Genomic DNA, 23,158 nt, shown 5'->3' with positions numbered 1-23,158 from the left:
GGGGTATGGTTAGGATAAAACAGTGCTCATCTGGCAAGATTTTACCAGATTTTGGCCATTGCTGTATCCCTTCTAGCAACAACCCCCAACGATCCAATCAGTTCTTAAAGGACGAAATCAAGTTCAACCCTACATTTTTCCTTATTTTAGAAGTTGTTCCACGTTACGGAAAAGAAGGCAATCGCTACTTCCGTTTCATGGTGACTTTAGGTAAGACATGCCAGTTGTGTCCCCCACTTTATCTTCAGCAGCAAAATAATGCATTATTAAACTTTTTTTATTAATTTCTTTTTTTAAATAACTCATTTATGCGTCATTAATATAAACAGAATTGTTCACATATTCCCATCCCTTTACAAAGCATAGCTTTGTGATAATTTTACACAATAGGAGACATCCTGAAATATAATTAGCTATATTAATTTTACCTCTGTCTCGTCTCTCATTGTCTAGTGGATAACTTAAGTATAAAACTGCCGCAGCTTACTCAACTCTTCCCACAGTTAAAACATAATAAAAAGGAACAAAAGTTTAAAAGCAGGTAATCTTTTTTCTCCATTTAAAGTTTAAACTCCTGTGCATTGTTATACTTATGGCAGCCTGACAAAATAAAAAAAAACTTTCATTTCATTTTCCATCCTACCTGTTTCCATTTTGTGCATGCAGCCCGAGCATCCTGCATTGTACGAGCAGCCTCTGTTAGCAATGGGTTGTGTGGGTCTGTAGGCATAGCTGCTAAGCCTGCACGGTTCTCCATAGCAGGTCCCCACAGAATTACAGTATGCCGGATGAGGGATCCCCGTAGGATGGGACACTGAAGAGTGAATCAGTTTGGGTCTCTGGACCCCACTAGGGCACATTGTCAGCGGGGTTACAGATGAGGGTGCGTGAGTTCCAGGATTTGAATTAACGGGAAGTGTTGGAGTCCCATGATGGGCAATGTGGACATAGTATCCGGGGTAACAGGGATAAGGATGGGCACCGATGGGCATTGCTGGATGTGCCAGGGTGTGAGGAGTAGGTAGAAATCCTTTTAGAGAATGTTCGTCTGTTTCAGGGTAGGTTTTCTGACCAAGAAAGAGAGCTAGTCTGTGGCAATACTCGACTGATCTCTCTTGGGAACAGCAGTAATATGATTTAACTTCAGTTTCGTTTTTTTCTTCCTTCACAGGCTTCAGGGGGAATCCGAGCATGGATCTGCACTGATATCCAGGGCTAATGAAGCCATGGCTTCCTGTATTCCCATCCCAGTGGAGGGCTTGCTTCTCACAAAGGCTGCAGCATTGCTGCGATACTTTAAGTTTGGACTGACAGGGCAAGTTGTGCTGTTGTTGACGTGACTTAGCCTGAAGCTGTTTTCCTCGCAATCCTCCGTTTCCGTTCGTTTTATTGTCTGTTTTACCTCTGCGTTTTACTCCCGCAGACGTGCTGGTCAGCTTGAGCAAGGCAGCCGCGGTTAATCCCGCGAGACGTTTTGGAGTGGGAGCAGTAAGACTTTGCAAATCAATATCCTCAGTCTTTGCTTTTTTCGGGTTTTTGCATTGTTCAGATTTTCCGGAGTACAAACGTTTTCGGCCATCTTGCCTTTTTTTAGTAGAAACATTATCTTTCACTGTATCTTTAGTGAGAGAGCTGTCACCCTTTGTCTGTTGTTGCTTCTTTGAAGCTTTTAATGTCTGTTGCGGGTCCTCTCTGTCTAACAGCAGACTGTTAACAGCTTCGGCATTCAGAGAGGCTAGCCGCCTTTTTCGAGGTTCAAGAATGAATTCTGTGCATAAGGCAAATTTATCAGGTTTCACTTTGCTTTTCGGTTTAGGCGCTGACTGGCAAGATTTACAGGCTTTCTTGCGACACTTGCAGATTTTTCCCTTTCCCCGCATTTCCTCCTGCTTCCCTTCAGTCTTACGCAGAGCCTTCATGCTGGTCTTACGAGCGTCACTTTCATCCAAACGTGTCAGTACAACACAGCAGTTAAGCGTGCCTACTTCGCCCAATCCATGTCTTCCCCTGAGGGGGTACAGCTTCCGGTCTCTCTCCGTGTTCTTCCCTTTTATTTCCTTACCTTTTCCTCTTTTGGAAGGACATTGTTTAGCCTTCTTTTGAATTGGGCACTCTGGCCAAGTTCTGTCCATAGTTTCAGCATGTGTCTGACAGCTCACCTGGTCCACAGATTCACTCTTATATCCACACAAAGAGCTCCTCCGTCGCGCATGGGTCATCACACTTTGCCATGCAACACCTATAAAGTAAATATAAAGCATGGTCAATTTCCAAAGAACCATAACCATAAAATATATAATGTGTACAAGAGCCATTACGACTTGCAAATTAATATTAATGCGGCTGACTGTGTGAATTAATGTTGAGTAATCAGCATAAATGTGGCCTTATGTACAACCTTAATCAGGCTGTTGGACTGGTAACGTTTTAAATAATTTTAATTGGGCAGGGAATAAAGCACTTACTAAACGGTGTAGATGCAATAAACATTTACATTTTTAATGAGCATCTGTTGTCTTGGCCTTTTGCAACAAAAATCTTTTAACCCGAGTAAACAAAACGCATAAATCACCTTAGGCTTAATTTAATGTTTTAGCTTAATAGGCTAAAACAGGTCTGAGATTTTAACTTGTTTTATTCACTAATCTTTAATAAGTACTATCACGCTGACTAACTATTCATTCCAAGTAGATATTTCAATTAAATAATTCCTTTACCACATATGGTTATTAAAGTCACAAGAATTCATGTTTTCTTTACCAGATCTACATAACTGTGTCCATTAGTCACATGCTTGATATGTTTCGCTCAAACATACGCTGAGAAACAAAACATAATATTATTACATTATTTATTAAAATGATTGATGATGAGTAAGAACCAAAGTGTCTCAAGCCTGAGTCAGCTATTCCTGTTTACACTGGCATCCCGCATTATTTAAGAGGAAGTATCAATGATGTTTCTCTAAGATACTCGATCAGTAAAATACATTAAAATGTTACGTAATGCGTGTTCCTCTAACAGCGTCTTACACTGATGCCCTCCTGATAAAAAAACAATATCTGTTTTGTGCAATAATGCCATACGGAGATGAAGAAAAACATTTATTCTGGATACGTTTATTATGGCATTCTGAATCACTTTCAACATCTCGAAGATTTTTTGATTGACTACAAAAAGGGATAGAAGGCAAACGTACAGTTACAGTATACTATTAATTGAACTCCATATGAAACTTAACTCTCAACGGTTTGACCTATTGACTTGTTCTGGAGGATCACTACCTCTTTCTATTAATGGCACCAAAGTCCTTGAGTCTTTCCAATTGGCAAATTTTGACCTAGAGAGTATTTGTGCATCTATTAATGATGCATTGCTATTTTTGCCATGAATTTGCATTTTATGTTCGAGCACCACATTGTTCCACTATCAAACTCAGAGCTTTGAAAAAGTGTGAATGTGTGTAACAGGGTTGCCTGGATTGTGTGAATAGATTCATTTATTCATGGGCTCAGTTATTAGGTTTGACAGCTGCTGTATTTGAAACTCCATCTGTCAAATAAAAGAGGTCATCATAACCATCAGTCAACGTCAGAGGCAGAACTCTCCCGTACAACCAACTGAGCAATTTCAGCACCCGTGAAAAAAATATTTTATGCGAGATTCCCAAAACTAAAATTTCAAATATGGACACAGGCTTGCATTTATCATGACAACTGTGGCATTCTCTCATTTCAGCAACAATCCCATTCAGCTGTCCCACTGCTCTTTAGCATTTAAAATCATTTAAGCGTGCCAGACAGGGAATCATTCTGCGGTTAAACAAACTACTACAGTGACTTTTTGTTTTATTTTTATATACTCTGCCAAGTTGATTGACCCACATTCAAAAGTAAAATAACCACATTTCACAACTACAGAAGATTGACGTTCACTCCGAAAAAAATCATAGCCTACCACTTTACTCCTTTCTTTTTTGTTTATATGGCAGACGATTTTATCCAAAGCAACTGACGGTGCATTAAAGCTAGAAATTTTATCAGTATGCGTTCCCTGGAATTTGAACCAATGACCTTTGTCGACCTAACGCAATACTCTACCAGTTGAGTCAGGGGAAAAGGATGAAAGTGTTTTATCTACTTTTTTGATAAAACAATAACTACTACAACTGTGTATGTATAAACCAAATTTTAACATTTCATTTTAAATCTCCATAAAGAAACCAAATCAACAACCTGTAATTCTGTGAATGTTACAAATGATTAGATAATACAGTATACTAACTGCTGCACATTCAATTGAGTGATAAAATCTCAGTGCAATGTTGCTGGAGGATTAATTGTTGGCTGCTGTTTGTGGAAAATTAAATGCATATTTTCTAGTTTCCCAAAGAAGGGAAATGAACTGATGTCCATAATTCATCATTTTCTGGATTGGGGGTATCAGCCCATGACTTCCTGGCAAATAACCGGATTGCCATCTGGCGTTTCTGGCGTAAAATGAAAACGTTTAAAAGAAATAAGGGTTTCGGCGTTTCCGCCTGTGCTTTTGTGAATGCGGTTTAACGCGTTACCTGACGTGAGGAGACGGAAGAAGTTGCTCTGATCTCCGTGCACATCGAAATTCACCCCCAACTCACTCACTGTACAGTACAAACAGATGCTGCCTTCCTCCACTGCAGATATGAGGTGGAGGAAGACACTAAAGGGAAAGAAACACCTATAAAAAGGAGAAATGTACAGCGCTGACGGTCTTTTGCAGCGCGATTAAAGTAATCCTGGTTAAAGGCGGCAAGCGCGTGCTGGAGGTGTATATGATGATGCGAGAAGCTCGCGCAGCTCGTAGGGCGTATCACACGCGAAAAATCTGCCTCAAAACAGCGCTTTTTACATCACCCCATGATCCTCACAGCCACTCCATACCTCGACCCAACTGCGAAACCGAGCCGTCACAGTCAACTCAAACACGACTCATTAACGTCAGTGCTGAAAATGACACTGAACGGCCGAACGTGACAATCAAACGCCGAAGCGGAGCTGCCAAATCTCCCAACCTCGCGATTGTGTCCCGAGCACGATAAAAGAACAGTTTCGTAAGTCTGACTAAAAAACGATTCAAGAAACGGATTAATAAAGCAGTGAAATGTTTGGGGTTATTTCCCAGAGGAGGGAGAGAGAGCGAGAGAGAGAGAGAAAGAGAGCGAGAGAGAAGCGCACAAGCAAGATAAAACAGATTAGTAATCCTTCATTTACCTCGTCATCCACTCACTCCGCGGTTTTCCTAATAAAATAATCCCATTCCGCGAGTGACGATGTTGCTGTTGTCGGGTTGTTTTAATAATATCGATGTTCAACAGTGAAATGAAACGAGGAGAGAACACACAGCTGACAAGACACGTTTAATCGGTGACCTACTTCCGAAGTCGCGCGCTGCTCGAGATAATATTCATGCGCTGCGCTCGTGAATGCCGCTGTTGCGCTGGGACGAGGTCTCGTTGGTATCGCTCGTGTTGTTGAGTGGTGATAAATGTGTAACATGCATGGTGCAGATCAAGGTATACGAGACTGAAACTCACTGTTGGCCAGGGGTTTTCACGCAATGAGTAAGTGCCTGGGATCAACAGCTATTACATAATAGACCGCCTTGGACTAACTCATCATCATTATCAATATTTAGAAGCAGGACAATCAGAAAACTGACAGGAGAGGTTGCATGAGGTTAACTGAGATGTCAGCCACAAGTTTTTTAGTTTACTAATAAATGCTGCTATAGTTCCTACTCTTAAGTAGTAAAATGTTACAGTCATTACATTTACATTTATTCATTTAGCTGATGCTTTTATGCAAAGCAGAGAGCATTTAACATATGCCTTAAGAGCCAATAAGCATAGTCTATAAAGCTATATGGTTATTTTTTTACCTTATTATGTTTGTCAAGTTTAAGACTTTGTGCAAACAATACCTCAGGATAATACTCAAACAAATTTTATAACTCCCTTCGCAAAGTGTGTAAATTATGGGATATAGAGTTATTACCCATCTGCTTAATAGTTCATATTCATGTCATCCAAGATATTTATGTCTTTCTTTATTCAGTTGAGAAATAATAAAACATTTTTGAGAAAAAAATGCAGTTTTAATGCAGTTAAAAAAAATAGCAGTTTCGATGTAGCTTCAAAGGACTCTAAATGATACCAACCGAGGCATAAGGGTCTTATCTAGCTAAACAATTGTCATTTTTGCCAAGGAAAAAAAGTGTACTTTTAAACCACAACTTCTCGTCTTGCACTTGCCGTGTGAAGCGCCAGCCAGCGCGACCTTACATGTTACATAATCACACCGAAAGGTCATGTGTTACATATGTGAAACGCATACTTGCAGACCATTTTAAACACTAAAAACTGACACAAAGACATTAATTATTATTATTCTACATATAACAACATCGAAACGGTCCTCTTTTTCCACAGTTGTAAAAACTGGAGCGGTAGTTTCGCATATGTCATGCGTGACCTTTTGACTTGATTACATAATACGCCAGGTCAAGATGGTGCGTCACATGGCTAGTGCAAGACGAGAAGTTGTGGTTTAAAAATACATATTTAAAAATGTATTGGCGAAAAAAATCGTTTGTTTCGCTAGATAAGACCCTTATGCCTCGTTTGGGATCGTTTTTTTTTTTTAAATGAACAAAAAAGAAGATTTTTGATAAATGATGGTAAGCACACAGCTGCCGTAACCATTGACTTCCATAGTAGGAAAACAAATATTATGGAAGTATTGTGATAAATGATGAAGAAGATATTTTGATAAATAATGGTAAGCACACAATTGTATTCCATTGTATTTTTTTTTGTACTATAGAAGTCAAAGGTTACAATCAGCTTTGTGCTTTCCATCATTTATCAAAATGTCTTCTTTTGTGTTCTTCAGGGAAAAAAGAAAATCATACAGGTTAAGAGCAACATGAGGATGAAAAAATGAGTATAGGGCACATAGATGATTAATTTAAAAGTGGCTTGAAATTTCAGAAGGACATCTGCCTAAGGCTATGGATTACTGGTGATAATGTTGTAAATATTTCTAGCACACTGTGATCTTTCCCTTAATAAGACCTCAATATATTGTCAGGAGCTGCAGGGATTACTTGTGTGTTGCTTGTGCTTTTTGACTTGAAGACTTAAAAAAACAATGTCATATATTTTAAATGGCCTGAAAGTGAGTAAATTAACAGGAAATTGTAATTATTTTATACTTACATAGCAGGTTTGAAAGTGTACACTTAACAGCTCTTTGAGAGTAACCCATAAATATACACTCACCTAAAGGATTATTAGGAACACCATACTAATACTTTGTTTGACTCCCTTTCACATTGAAAACGTAATTCTATGTGGCATTCATTCAACAAGGTGCTGAAAGCAATCTTTAGAAATGTTGGCACATATTGATAGGATAGCATCTTGCAGTTGATGGAGATTTGTGGGATGCACATTCAGGGCATGAAGCTCCCGTTCCACCACATCCCAAAGATGCTCTATTGGGTTGAGATCTGGTGACTGTGGGGGCCATTTTAGTATAGTGAACTCTTAGTCATGTTCAAGAAACCAATTTGAAATGATTCGAGCTTTGTGACATGGTGCATTATCCTGCTGGAAGTAGCCATCAGAGGATGGGTACATGGTGGTCATAAAGGGATGGACATGGTCAGAAACAATGCTCAGGTAGACTGTGGCATCTAAATGATGCCCAATTGGCACCTAGAGTGTGCCAAGAAAACATCCCCCACACCATTACACCATTGCATTAATGAGAAATTGAACAGGTGTTCCTAATAATCCTTTAGGCGAGTGTACACTACTGTACAAAAATGCCAACAGAATTATTTGAATGGAAGTTTCTAGGTCCTCTAGTTTCAAGACTTATATAAAAGAAACCCATAAAATACTCAAACGCTTCATTTTCCACATACATTGATATTTCAATATCCTTAAAAATGGCTAAATTAATGAACGCAGCATACTTAGACCTTTAAGCTGTAAGGATCAAATGGATAAGCTCTTACAAATCTTCACAAAACTTGCTTGAGGCCAGATCTTATCATACATAGGAAATTAACTATAAGCACACTCAAAAATTATTTCTTTGCGCATACAATGACTAGGTAAATGTTGCATTTTTTACAGTGTGCCTGAAATGACTGCACATCCTATGAATCATATAATCAGTCTTACAAAATAATGAGCCTTTAAAACACTTGTTTGTGACAGGAAGGCAAACCTAGCCCGAGCTACGGCATCAACATAGCAACAAATGGATGGAAATATGGCACTTACTGTATATCTGAGTCCATTAGTGTCATGGGTGGAAAAAGCTTCAGAAAATGAAACAGTGATTTTCTCCTTTATAAATGAATCATGTAAAATGCAAGGCAAATGACTGTGTTTTCAGTCAGCTCAAATTTCCATCTTACCCATAGTGACTTCTGAAGGGTAGAAATCACTATAACAACTAAAAACAAATGACCGGGTAAGAATTAACACTATATAGGGGGAAAGACTACTTTCATACAGATTGACCTTAATCAATTCATCATTTATTGTATATTTTACACTCCAAAGATCTCTTAAAGATGTCAATAACATGCTGTTTCAACTCTACATGATCTCTACATTATGAGATATTATGGTATACATTTTTCAGTATTAAAGAATCAGGTGATAATAGGCACGTACGTTGGGCCATTTGCACACTGACATCTGAAAGCAGAAACTTCACAGAGCTTCATCGCACCAAGAGTGCATCTGAACAATCTGATACTGACACGAACACATCGGCCGTGAGATCACTGTCCACCACGCAACCTTCTGCCAGTTTAGCCACTCACAGTAATCGCTTTAGTGAACAGTAAAGCTTTCTGACATTCCCTGAAAGTATCGCGGACGCACCTCATGGACATTTTCCCATCACTGAGGATTTGTGGTGAGTATATAATGACTATGTAGCGTGTAGTGGCACCCACAGTAGAAATTTAACTGTCATGGTTTTTTGTTAGACATCAGCATGACGTTGCAAAGCTCATTGCAGGAAAAAAGTGGCATTTTTTTACTTGAACCTTACAAAGACTTGTGATGAGATTTATAGGGCTTTATTTCTGTTTATGTTCTGTTAAAAATCTTTTAAAAAGGTATTAATTACCCAAAATGTATTTATTAATCAAAGGAGGCAGTACATATTTAAACAAGATTGCACTGGAGAAATTAAGCAATAATGCATTATGCTGATAACAATAATTAGAACCAGGAAAAGCTTATTTCAGATTAATAGATTAAACCACTAGCAAGGCAAGTGAACAATGTTTTTCATTTCAAGCTGGGGACAGTAAACATTTATAATGATGATGAGATAGAAAAATCGCAGATGAGATCTTTTTAATATCTTAAATATTTTGTCCTAGAAATCAAAAGATTGACTAAAAGTAGAGCAAATGAATACTTTTGCTTATGTTTCCTAAATCTCAGATATTTCTCCTGAGAAAACACCCAGAATGCGACTAATGTCCCCATTTGAATTTTGTAAGATCTTTAAATCAAAAGTACTCAAGATTTCCATATGAATTCAATCAATCAACTTTATTTTTACAGCTCCATACTCTTAAAGGGACACTTCACTTTTTTGAAAATATGCAAGTTTTCCAGCTCCCCTAGAGTTAAATATTGGATTCTTAATGTTTTGGAATCCATTCAGCTGATCTCCGGGTCTGGCGCTAGCACTTTTAGCATAGCTTAGCACAATCCATTGAATCTGATTAGTCCATTAGCATCAAGAACTTTGCTGCTGTATCATGGCTGCAGGAGGCGCAATGATATTATGCAGCAGCCGAAAATAGTCCCCTTAGTAACTTTTAATGGCAGGGGACTATTTTCGGGCAGTGCGTAATATAATTGCGCCTCCTGCAGCCATGTTACAGCAGCAAAGTCCTTGATTATTACGCCAGAATGAGAGTATAGTTCCTATCCATATCTGCCTAAAATAGCAACCCTTAATTTTCTGTCGGTCTTACTACACAATGTAACTACAGAAGAGTCAAGTTTTAAATAGGAAAAATATGATGGATTCAGCTGAATGGATTCCAAAATGGTAAGAATCAAATGTTTAACTCTAGGGGAGCTGGAAAATGATTTTTTTTAAGTGGACTGTGCCTTTAACTCTGTCCCTGCCATTGACGAGTTATCTCGTCAATTAAGAGAAAATTGCTTCCCTGCCAATAATGATTCCCTGGGAGTTTTTATGTTAATCTATAATTTGCGCAATTATTCACTAGGTGGCGCTCTAACCCAACTCATTAAACAATGAAGCATCCACTGATCCAAAAAAAATAAAAACTGTGTGTGTTCTGATCATTGGTCTAAATCTAATCACGAACAAAAGTCCTTTACAAAAATGCAACTATTTCAGCTTTTTGCTAAAAATTTTGTATTTAAACCTACCCATATTTGAGAGGTAAAAGCACAAATGAAGATTTAGTTTGTTTTTTGAAAGAGGGTCTGTTCTTTCATTTTATATATTGTATGTCTATATATTTATAGAAGAACGTTTTCTGGAAGGCATTAAACTTTTATGAAAATCACAAAAAAAATGCTGGGAACTTTTTTTTAAACTTTCCCTGATGGGGAAAGAGTTAATGTATTTTAACATTTGCCTCATTTCTATTTTTTTCTCAAAAGCAATTTTATGAGAAACTTCTAAGAAAAGGTTGTTACTTAAATGAAACACAAACAAAAATTGCATCAAATCTTCTGAGGTATGAACGTTTGATGACAAAAAATGTATTTCAAATTTGAACTATCCATTATCATTGTTCACTGCTACAAATTTCCACTTTCAAGTTTCAAGACGATTTTTAATCAAAAACCAATAAAACGCTCAACCTAACATCTACCAAGCACAAACTGGTCGCATTTGAAAAACTGATGAGCCTTCCCTTTTTTAATGAGCTACGGAGATACCGATTAAGCAGTACAGGGTGCATCAAGAAATCTCAGAAGGAAACCTTTAGTTGTAATAGTGAATTAATTGTCACTAAGGGAGTGCACAAAAATAGATTTTCCAACAAAAACTATGTAAACAGGTAAAGACATACTGAGAGATCTTCAGGTATGTAAAGTCAAATAGCATCTAAAAGAATGAAACAACATCCTTATCAATATACGTGACTTAATGTGTGAAAACTGTCATTTTCGTGAGATTTACTGTTTTCTACATAAAGTCATCCTATAAAGAACATTCTGTGAAAATATCGCCTTGATATCTTTAATGTATACTGACTAGTCAAAGATTGTAATCAATGTGAAATAAATGACTGAAATCAAACTTTGATGCTCCTAATCTCATAAAAGATTATTAGACTTTACCTTAGTCACATATAATCACACTTACAGTTTTTCTCAGTTGCTTCGGAGCATTTCTCAGATCAGAAATACATTTCTCAAAACACTTTGTTCACCTGCACATCATCAAGCCAGTTGAACATAATGTATAAGCAAATTCTCGTTTTTTTGGACAAATTGCAAATGCTCGATACAATCATGCAGTTGATTACATTATGTACTATTGTCTGCTGTTTGCAACATTTTCAATAGCTTATGTAATAATCATTAAAATACATAAAAAATGTTCTATTGAATAATCTTACACTTCAAAACATTTAGAAATTAGTTAATCGCATAAGTCAGGACATGCAAAATGGTACACTTATCTGTTACTGTAACCATGTTTTTTTTTAACCTTTTGTAAATGTGAACTGAATTGATAAATTGCTGTCAAGTGAATGTTGAGTTACAGACATTTCTTACAGTGTTTAGTAAACCTTTCTAAATTGTAATTTTTTATTTGTACTGTAAAATATGATTTTTTTCTAAATCACAATGTGTGTAGGGGAGAACCAGGGCAAAGTAATGCGGTACGAATGTAAAAAAGTGATTTTCTCAGAGCCCTCACTACATTTGCATTCCAAACTATGACAGCATCTTTAGCACGCAACCCTTGATGGAGCTGACAAATATTGGGTTAATTCTCATCGTTTTCCCGCAGGTAGGTCCCAAAAGCTGTTTTCGACCATGATAAGTAAATTCCTAAAAGGAAATTTTTTCTGATAACAAGTTGTGTTTCTCGTTTCATATGTTACAGTATTGATCAATCTCCAGGTTATTTTGTGCTGTAACACATCCTGAAGTTTGATGTCTCTGAGTTTTTCAACATAAAAGTAAATCGTAAAAGTAAAACACTTGTTACTTTTGTCCTGCTGCTAATATTGTTGCATTATGTCATAGTCATGTAAATTGACTAAAAACAATTGTAACACAAAAATCTATCTTATTCTGTTGTGTTACTTTTGACTCACCTGTGCGTCACTTTCCTCCCAGCTGTCAGGGTCAACAGTAACAATTCACTACTCATGTTTAAAGTGAAATTATACTGAAATCGTTTTACTTTTGTTCAAAATTTCATCTGGTATTGATAGACCAGCAAATATATCTCTTAAATGACGTTTTTCTGAAAAATGGTACTTTCGCCCCTGCTCTCCCCTAATTTTTTTTACAGAAAAAAGTGAAAATGTGAATTTGTCCAGTTTACATCAGAAAATACTGACACATACAATTGTGTACACTTGACAACATGGCTAAACATTTTGATTGTCTTGTTCATGAACAATACACAAGGACTTGTCATTTTGATGGCATTGACATAGACATCCGTGATGTTGTGCAGTTTGTACCAATTGTTCTGAGAAATGTAAATATTATTTTGCAAACTTTAAGAATGATTCTAGAAATGGTACACGGCGACTGAGAAAAACTGTAAACAACCAAATGGGAAAATATGAAGAAACGTTTTGAGAAATAAATGCGTATATGGCATTGTTGAATACATCTAGTAGAATAAATACAATCTACTACACACTATCATTTCCATAATATGTGCAAGGAAAGTGTAAAGAATTTTCATGCAACTCTTTCTATATAAAACAAAACAATTATGACGGAATCATAAAGTATGCTGAGAACTGAATCACTTAAAAGAATCACCTCAAACAAAAAGTTCAAAAGTTATAAAAGGGACACTCCACTTTTTGTGAAAATATGCTCACTTTCCAGCTCCCCTAGAGTTAAACATTTGATTTTAACAGTTTTGGAATCCATTCAGCTGTTCTCCAGTTCTGGCGGTACCACTTTTAGCATAGCTTAGCATAATCCATTGAATCCGATTAGACCATTAGCAATGCGCTCAAAAATAACCAAAGAGTTTCGATATTTTTCCAATATTTTTCCTATAAAAAGTTTGACTCTTCTTCATCATGTACTATACTGTCATTATGGCGTAATTATCAAGGACTTTGCTGCCGTACCATGGCTGTAGCAGGCACAATGATATTACGCATTGCGCGATAATAGTCCCCTGCTATTGAAAGTAACCAAGGGGACAAAGTCCTTGATTATTACGTTGGAATGAGAGTATAGCTCAGCTCCTACCCTTATCGGCATAGAAAATCGCATCTTTTAATTTTCCGTCTGTCTTAGTACACAATGTAACTACAGAAGAGTCAAGTTTTAAATAGGAAATTCTTTTTGCGTGCAATGCTAATGGTTTAATCAGATTCAATGGATTATGCGAAGCTATGCTAAAACTGAAAGGGAGCCTATTTTCAAAAAAAGTGTCCCTTTAAGTCAAGTAATTAGTTTAATTTTCTCATTTTCTTTTCCATGACAAAGTATGGATTTGGAACAACATGAGGTTCATTTAGTAATTTTACTCATAAGTAAATTAAAAAAATATTTGTTGCGTTAACTGCAGTATTTCTTTTTCCACAGTAACGAGACAATATATCAATTTTGGATGTAGAGCGCATGTTAACTCCTATGGTCTTGTTAGTTCAGACTCTCAAATGACAGTTTGCTGCCAATGAACTGACAGAACACAGGAAGTCAAACTCTTGCGAGTTGTTAAAGAGTGTTTCTTCAAAGGCATGAAAGATGCAGGGCAACATGCCCAGAAAATAGCGAGGGACGTTCTCTCTCTCGGAGTACACTTTTATGACAAATCCTGTTAAGATTACAGCGACGGAATGAACTCCTTTAGATTCTTTTAGCATTTAGAGAGTAAAATCGATTGACTGACTGGATTTCCAGCTGTGTAAAAACCGGCAGCACAAACAACAGTCTGTTCTGTTCTCGTGCACTGTGTGTCGTCATCTGTGATCTGAAGGCCGAACCCTCTTTAAAGATTTTTGTGTGGCTCGCGGCCTGGCTTAACAGTCTTTTTATGCAAACATTTGAGCAGCGATAATAGATTGGAAAGCTTTATCCCTTTCACACTGACCCCAGCTGCAAAGCAGAAAACAGCTGAATCTGGTTTTGGTGGCCACTCTTACCCCCACCCTATCCTCCCTACGAACAGACTAGTAAATTTCACAGCTGCGGCTCCTGGGCCAGGTCGTGTCTGATGGGTTTATGACTGGCCACATGAAACAACTTTTCCTCTTCGAGCATGTGCAAGGGTTGGAAATCTAAAGGACAAGAATCCCAAATTGTCCTCATTCAAAAAAAGTAAGCAAAGTAGTTTTGATTTAGTTTTCTTGCCTTTGGGGGTGAATAAAAGGGTGCTAAGTAATTTGTGAATTTGCACCTAACTCGCATATCATCAAACTAAATGATCTGGATAAAAATACACCTTTGTGTCATATAGCTTCACACCAAGTGGTAGATTTGAATGATTATAGTTAACAGCTTAAAGTACATCGCCATCATGGAAAACAGCAATTAGTCATCAGCGATTAGTCAGCTGACATTTGGTATTCACATTCTGGTGCACGTAATAATTCAAAGAAACTTGGAGGTGGAGAAAGACAACAGAATAAATGATAAGCAAGTACAATTGGTTAGATTATAATTCGTGCCTCATTTTTCATTTCAGGGGAATACTTTTAAGCTTGGGTTACACTAAATTGGCTTACACCATAAAAATAAAGATGCCACAAAAGGTTCTTCACTGTGATGCCATAGAAGAACCATTTCTTTCTTATCATCTTATATGCTAAGGGGGCGTGCACACCAAAGCATGCAGACTGTAGGCGCTTACCAGCTTTTTCAGCTGAACACTTTGGTTGCTACTGTACAATGCACCAATTGGTTGTTGTGATGTTTATTCCGTCCTTCCTCCACTGTGATTGGACGGCCAAATGAGAAGTGAATTTTACATATTTTACGAGTTGGCTAATTCGTATGAATTCATACAATGTTAATCATGCAAAAACGTTAAAAAACAACAACGAAACCCAACCCCTACTATGCCTAACCCCAATGTCACAGTGGTCAAGGACAACGCCCGTTCGCTCTCTTCCATTGGTGAAAAGTGAAGCCGCCAGTGTCCCTATACGGTGCTGACATCTTGGGTTCTAATGCTGAGTTTACACCAACCGCGTTTCGGGCGTCAAAATTACGTCTACCGTGCGTGGTTTGCCGCTTGAACAATTTGTATGCATTCGCGTGTGTAGAGCAGAGTAGACGCGCGGAAAAAGCAAGCATTTGATGCGCGTCAGAGGCAAACTCCGCTTCTAGGGAGGGGCAAGTGCTATGCGGTTGTCTGTTTGCAAAATGACTGATGTTGATATTGCATTTATCGAGAGAGTTACCAGTTTGTATTTGGTAACCTTACTATAGGGGGAAAAAAAAAACGGTGCGGGTCGATAAACGTCACGTGACTCAAAAGTGAAGTGTTTATTACAATTACCAGGTTGCCCAATGCCCTCACTGACACTCTTCAAAAGCGAGGTCCTTTTTATTCCTGTCACCTCTATAGAAATAAGAACTTGTGTCGTATAGCTCCGGGTGATTGCTTATGGACAATATCAAGCGTTGGTTGAATGAGTGACTCCGGGCGGGGCTGCCACCACAGCAGCAAGCAGGCTCCTGATTGGTTAACGCGGCGCGAAATTCTGCCAAAGTGCAAATTTTTCAACTCGGGCGTCAGCCGCAAATTCGCGTGAACCGCAAAATGCACAAAAAGCAACATTCGCGCGAACCGCGCAACACGCTCAATTCGCGCAAAACGCGTTTTCCGCGCCACACCGAACGCCTCTTCCGTGGCACAGGACCTCCTGACGCGCGTCAACGCGTCTTCACATTAACTTAACATTGAAGTCACTCGCGCTTCACGCCTCTACCGCGGTTGGTGTAAACGCAGCATAAGTCTGCACAGTAGCGATTTCGGGACCAGTCCTGCGCTGTAGTGAGTAGGAAGTAAAGCCGTGAAATCAAGGCCCCGCCCTCGCAGAATGCGAATATCACAGCTGTCAATCATGACATAACACCACAGTTTTTATAGCATTAAATAACTAACTAAAACAAACTTATTTTAAAACCAAACACTTGAATTTATATTAGCGTGATAAAAACTACAGTAAATGACTAAAAACTTAAGTGTAATTAAATTGTTTAGTCCCATTGAATAACATGGGGGAGGCGGGGTTTATAACCTATACTGGGACCAGTCACTGGGAGGCGATCCAGACGTTTTAGCTGGAGCCTAATCATACAAAAACGTACAAATGTGGTCGTATGAATTAATATGAAATTAACGTAAAATATATACGAATTCTCGTGAAATAGCATTAGTAGAAATGACGCCAACTTCCATGTAAGTGTATGTATGTAGATAAAAACAGTTCATTATGTATGGGATTTTTACACCTTTGATAACATAGTTATGTATATTATATTGAATTTATGTCAAGACATCCTTCGAAAAGTTACACCTTGTGCACCTTTAATAAAAGAAATAAACATGCTTAAGTGAAACAATAATGCATCAATCCGTTCTATATACCAGGTAAGCCTGAAAGAGTTAAATAGTCTATTGTGTCAATGGGAAAGAAAAACATGCCAGGTATTTGGACGCTTAGCTCAAATTCTGCAAGTGACTTTGGCCCTGGGACACACCGTAATACATTGAAATTTGTTCAGGCAGCAAAATCACCTGATTGAATCAATAGTGGTTATTATTTTATATCTTGTTTGTACCAGCAGCACGAGTCAATGATCTAAAGATAACAAGAGGATGCATGGAAAACAATGAAAAAGCTGTGTAATCATTACAACCTTACCGTCTCAAACCCAATTTTCCATACTGTATCTATTATTTTTATTTGTCATGAAACTAATAGAGAATGGGCGGTTATGTTTTATACTCCATGTTGTACAAATTTGGTAAAAGTGGTTCTGGACCATTAATCTGAAAGTCAATTCTCTGTACTGAAGCTGCCGTATGTAATGGGATATCAATGATGATCCGCTCTGCGATCCTAATCATGCACACACGTTTGATGGATTTCTCTCTCCCAGGAGGTGATAATTCATGTTAAACACAAGTTGATTCTGTGAGAGATTGATCTGTGCTAAGCACATTAGACATAAAAATGGGATGAATTCAACTGAAAGTTATTCAAACTCATTGAAGTTTCTTTTGACAATTTTTTAAATGACAAAAGTGCGCTTTTGTTGAGACATTTTCACATTAAAATTCAACTTTAAAGAGCATTTAATACTTTTAAAATGCAAAAAATGGGCTATATACAGTCCACTTCCCTGGTGTTTAAAAAGGTGTAATTTAATCCATTAAATTAAATGATACGTACACACGTAAATGTAGAGTTAAACTACTGGACTTATTGAAATGGTATTTTAACGCTAAAATCACTCATTATTTGGCAATCCTAATATTTACAGGAAAGCTAATATCTGGGGACCACTATGCATGATGTGCTTTGATCTCAAAACAGAGAAAAAAACCTCTCTAATCTTTGCTCATAAAGTCTTTTCATTTCCCTCTGGCTTCTACTTTAGGCTTTCCATCTATGTAACACCGTAATTACTGTCACTTTATATTCAGCAGACCTGTGTGTTATTTTTATCCTCTCTTGATAGTAGCATTTAGACCGTAGGTTATATTTTACTTTGTCAGTTTAATGAAAACATTTCCCCTTAAAGCTGACTGTTTAGGATAGAAATGGTTCTAATGAACATTAGCTTGTATATGAACGGAAAGTGTATAGAGTTTCAACTTAAAGATCAGACATTTAGGTTGAATAAGACCAATGAAATGCAAAAACAGAACTCCATTAATATGCATGCAAATGCTTCAGAGCAGAAACGCAAGCTCATGCGAAGATTTTTTGAAAGCTTGTGAAAATTTGCTATGTTGACCCTTTTTTAAGACCTCTGCAATTCGCTCTGGCATGCTGTCAATCAAATTCTGGGTCACTTCCTAACTAATGGAAGCCCATTCTTGCATAATCAATTAAATAATCAATGCTAGCAGTTTGTCAGAATTTGTGGGTTTTTGTTTGTACACCGACCTCTTGAGGATTTCCCACAAGTTCTGAATGGAATTAGAGGGACATTCCACTTTTTTTGAAAATAGGCTCATTTTCCAGCTGCCCTAGAGTCCCTTTAAGGTCTGGGGAGTTTCCTGGCCATTGATCCAAAATGTTGATGCCTTGTTTCCCAAGCCACTTACACTTAGTTATCAATTTTGCTTCATAATCCTGGAAAAGGCATTTTTCGTCACCAGACTGTTCTTGGATGGTTGAGAGAAGTTGCTTTTGGAGGATGTTTTTGTAAAATAATATTTGTGTCACTCTTAAAACACTTGGCTGTAAACTTTAGATCATTGCACATTGGGTTTTCGCATGTAAAATGTTCGCACGTTACAAGTAAATACGACCTTGTGTTCTGTTAATCACGTTTACACACTGCCTTCGAAACTTTCATCCATCATAAAAATATTTGGTTCACATTTAATTTTCTGCATTCTTCGCATCCACAACAAGCATTTTAAGAGGTGTTTTGACATAAAATGCCAAAATCAAGAATAGTGTCTAACATATTGATCCATTTCGTCTTGCAGCACAAAGTGCGACAAACAAAGGAGTAATACAAAGAGACAGAATATATAAAGACAGATAGAAGGTGAGGTGATGGTAGCCCACTCTCGAAATGTAACCTTTGTATTTAACTCATCCCACACTCAGATTAGTGGTTTGCTATCATTGCAGCGCCCATGAAGCAACTGAGAAAGGTGCCTTGCTCAAGTAAGCTAAACGATAGTCTCTACTGGATTGATAGTTTGTTGATATTTATCCATTCACAGTGAATATGGCAATTATTTTCCAAATCACCACTGGCTACCCCCATTTAGTCCACTTATCCATGTATTTATATCTATATATAATTGTATAAGATAGTATCTAATATATAGTATATCCTCTATAGAATCAGCTATGTCTGGCTCTCTCTCAAGGGATTTTCCCCCCCTAGGATTTTTCCCCTCCTGACTAAAAAAGCCAGGAGGGTTTTTCTCCTAGGGAGTTTTTACAACCCCTGGGGAGTCAGCTGACAATGGCTTAACTTAGCACCCTCTTCTATAGACCTTTTCTATAGATGTCACACTTACGTCACTGCAAGCTGCGCGTGCAATGTGGTGGCAGAAAAGAGTGGAAATGCATTAGACACGAGTGAAACAAACAATATAACTCACTAGAAAATGTCTTCTTGTGCTGTTGAGTGTCAGAATAAGAATGCCAAAAAAAGATGACCTTAAATTTTGTAGTATACCGTCATTGAAGACACCATTTGAAGAGAAATGTAGGTGTTTATGTTTGCAATAAGCCCTTAAACGGACAGACTGGAGTGATGAAATCATTTGGAAATCTTTTAATAATTAGAATAGAAAATAATTAGAGAAGATGTCCGGTGTTCTGTCGAATTCTGTTCCTTCTATGTGTTTCTTAGCGTTTACATTACGTTTATAATTTATTAAGAAGGATTAAATATTTGAATGAGTTCATATAACATCAATAATATCACCATTTATTAAATATTTCATAATTTTTCCGTTTTCTATCCCTCCTTTTACCTTATATTTTAACCTATGTCTTCTTTCTGTTTGTTCTAAAATTATGATGTTTACATACTTAATAAATATAGCACACACACACACACACACGATGTAAAGTGTTATTAATATATAAACAGGCCTATACACATTAATTTGTATGTAAACACATAATAGTTTTATAATAGTTTTAGAACAAATACGTAATGTAGGCTATAAATATAAGGAAGAAATAATAGAAAACAGGAAAATTATGAAATATTTAATAAATGATATTATATAGAATACATAACAGTATTACTCTTATATGTACTTTAGCAATCATACTGTAAAAATAATTGATTTACCAATAAAGATCAATACGCATACATTACATACATACACACATATAAGTGGCCAAGCCATTTAAAGTTTATCTAAAAAATAAGTGTAACGTGGATAAAACGCTGTAAGAAACATTACACTAAAGAGAAACATAGGGGAAACAGACTTCGACAGAACACCGGATCCATAAACATCACAGTTTAACGCTAAAACACTTCACACCACTATTGCAGAGCTGTCACTTTCTGCCACCAGACATCTCAAAAAACGTCATCTCTGTTTGCAAACACGTAAAAGGTCTATACGTTAAATTATTACTATGCTCGCTAGTATGGTTTAATCTTGGCTGCTGTATTGTGCTGCTTATGTTGTCCATCGATTTTTCTGTGTTTTCTGCGGCATCTATTTAAGGAGTAGTCCACTTTAAAGATGGGGTCCATTGACTTTTTATAGTAGGAAAAAAAATACTATGGTAAGTCAATGGGCCCCATCTATAAAGTGGACTACTCCTTTAATGTAAAGCTGCTTTGAAACAATAAACAATTGTGAAAAACACTATATAAATAAAATTTAATTTAATATTTATGAATTCATACACATCGGATACATTGTGCAAGGTTAGTGTGTGTGATGAATTTGTAGGATGATGAATACGAGAAAACGCATACAAAAATTTCGGACTACAGAGTGCAAAGACCTTTCCGCAAAGAATCAATACAACAGAGTCCTTCTAATAGATTACTTCTGATTACAAGCAAAATAAATAACAAGTAAATTTTCTTAATTCAAATCATAGCTAAAGCGCATTAGCTACTACAATAAGCTAATGTTATACTGTGTAAAATGAATACAATGTGTTAGCTACAGATCCAGAAATTATTGCCTGGCGAAAAACATTTCTTCGCAGAGCGGCGAACCAGCCATCTCCTTCATTTTAGGAAACCGAAACATTCTTATTTTCGAGGTATTTGTTCCAGAGGTCAATTAAGCCACTAGCCAGACCGATAAACAAACGAAGACCGGAAGTTAACTCCGGACCAGGTGCATAACCGTGCAACTTCTCATATGTGACCCAGTCTGTGAAAAAACAACTTAATTCATTTTTTGTGATTTACTGTTGTCTACTTAAAATCATCCTACGTAGTGTAAAAAACATTTTGTGTTCCTGTGTATAGTACAGTGGTAGAGCGTTGTGTTACCACTGCAAAATGTTGTAATCCACTCTAATTCACTTCGGATAAAAGCGTCTGCCACATGCATAAAATGTAAATGCAAAAATGAAAATATAACCTTGATATTTTTAATATTTACTGCGTAAGTAAATATACTGACTACTACTATCAAACTAAACAACAGATTATATATAAGTGCATCCTCTGACAACAGATCACTACTAAAATCAACATTATGGCAGTGACAGAAATGGCCAAGATTCACTGGGTGGGGAGAGTCCACATTTTATATTATTAAACTGTTAAACCACAGATGCAGAAAATCCCACTGTAGTTATGTATAAAATTTGCATACAATTTTAAAGCTATTACATGGATAAAAGATGAAAATCCTTAAGAACTGGAACTCCACCTCCCCTTAAAATGTACTCGTTGGACTCAGTCCTCCCAATTTCCAGAACTTAAAAGTTGGAATAACAATAATGTACTAACTGAAATTTCAGAACACTATGAAAAAGCAAATCCTAATGCAAATTTATTCTGCACTATATAATACATGTGGATATTCAAATAAGTGCATAGGCCTATATAAAATACATACATCAAAAAGCCAGGTGAACTCTTCGTCATGTCCCAAAATACACATTCATAGTCATGTTATAACTGGACAGAACTACACATGATCTAAAAGTCACAAAGAAGAATCACATTGTAATATTTTGCTGGATGACAGTTAACAACTTATTTGCATTTGTAATGTTTCTCTTCATACAGAACCAACAGAATGCATAGAAGAGGCAAAGTAGTCAATGGGACAAAATGTGACGTCAGTGACGTTCAGCACATCAAATCCCAACGGAACTTCACCTGCCTGAGTTCGAGCCCTTGACTTTCGAGTGAAAGTCAGATATGATGAACTGGGTAAACATAGGCTATGGCATTTTCAAACTGCTGTTCTAGGGTTTTCGCCAGAGAACAACCGTGCCTGTGCAAAAGACTGCAACCCGTGATAGCGTTACTGACAAACAAAAGATCACACACGAAACATCTACACTCTCGGCGACGCGATAGGTGCGTTCCAGTTTGTCGCGTCGCGAAATATAACGTTCTGATGAGTCTACAAACGCCGTCATTGATTTATGAAACGAACAGTAATTACGATTCACATTACCTTTCTCATATATAATTTACAATACAATACCAAGAAAAGGTTTAGTAATTGCCCTCCTAATTAATTTAGATATAGCCTACCAATGAAGACAAAACGAAAGTTACTAACCATCTAAAAACTTTCCGTGCAGAAAAATCGCATACCATTACCCCGCAAACGTACATATATTGCCTTACCTTCTGTTGTGTGTCGTGTTTATATGACAGACTTTATTCCCACAGAATCGTCTGTAGCCTCTGAAGCGTACAGTCTGCTGTCATCCTCAGCAGTAGACTACACCTGGAATACAGCAGGCACTAGAGTACAAACTGACACAAACACTTTTGCCATTTATGTAACGCCACCATCCGCGTTCGATGGCTGTGTCTCAAATCCTAGTAGGTTGTCCACTTAGATTGCATTTTTGGGCATCTTCGGTTAGCTGAAGTGATTTGTAATTATCAGAAATTTCCCAAGAATTACCGTTTACAATTAAAATCGCCAAACATGCTCAAAACGCAGGGTAAGGAACGCGAAGCTGTTGCCCAGTGTGCGGTCTTGTC

General features: G+C 37.3%; 1 protein-coding gene across 3 annotated transcripts in view; it reads right to left on the bottom strand.

The window, feature by feature from the left end:
* The window catches only part of bahd1 (bromo adjacent homology domain containing 1), a 36,890-nt gene extending 13,732 nt beyond the window's left edge, over window positions 1-23,158 (bottom strand). Inside the window, exons 1-2 of one of the 3 annotated variants that reach the window (XM_065288363.2) lie at window positions 22,793-23,158; window positions 644-2,239 (exon numbers count right to left, since the gene is read on the bottom strand). In XM_065288363.2, coding sequence (XP_065144435.2) covers window positions 644-2,219 — 1,576 coding nt within the window. In that variant the 5' untranslated portion in view covers window positions 2,220-2,239; window positions 22,793-23,158. Of the gene's footprint in view, window positions 1-643; window positions 2,240-4,573; window positions 5,088-5,252; window positions 5,534-22,792 lie in introns of those variants that run through there. The other 2 variants (XM_065288364.2, XM_065288365.2) reach the window with 2 other exon arrangements.

The sequence above is a fragment of the Paramisgurnus dabryanus genome, chromosome 17 (assembly GCF_030506205.2).
Source record: "Paramisgurnus dabryanus chromosome 17, PD_genome_1.1, whole genome shotgun sequence".
NCBI lineage: Eukaryota > Metazoa > Chordata > Actinopteri > Cypriniformes > Cobitidae > Paramisgurnus > Paramisgurnus dabryanus.
The sequence above is the reverse complement of the archived record's forward strand: the minus strand, read 5'-3'. Positions and strand labels throughout refer to the sequence as shown.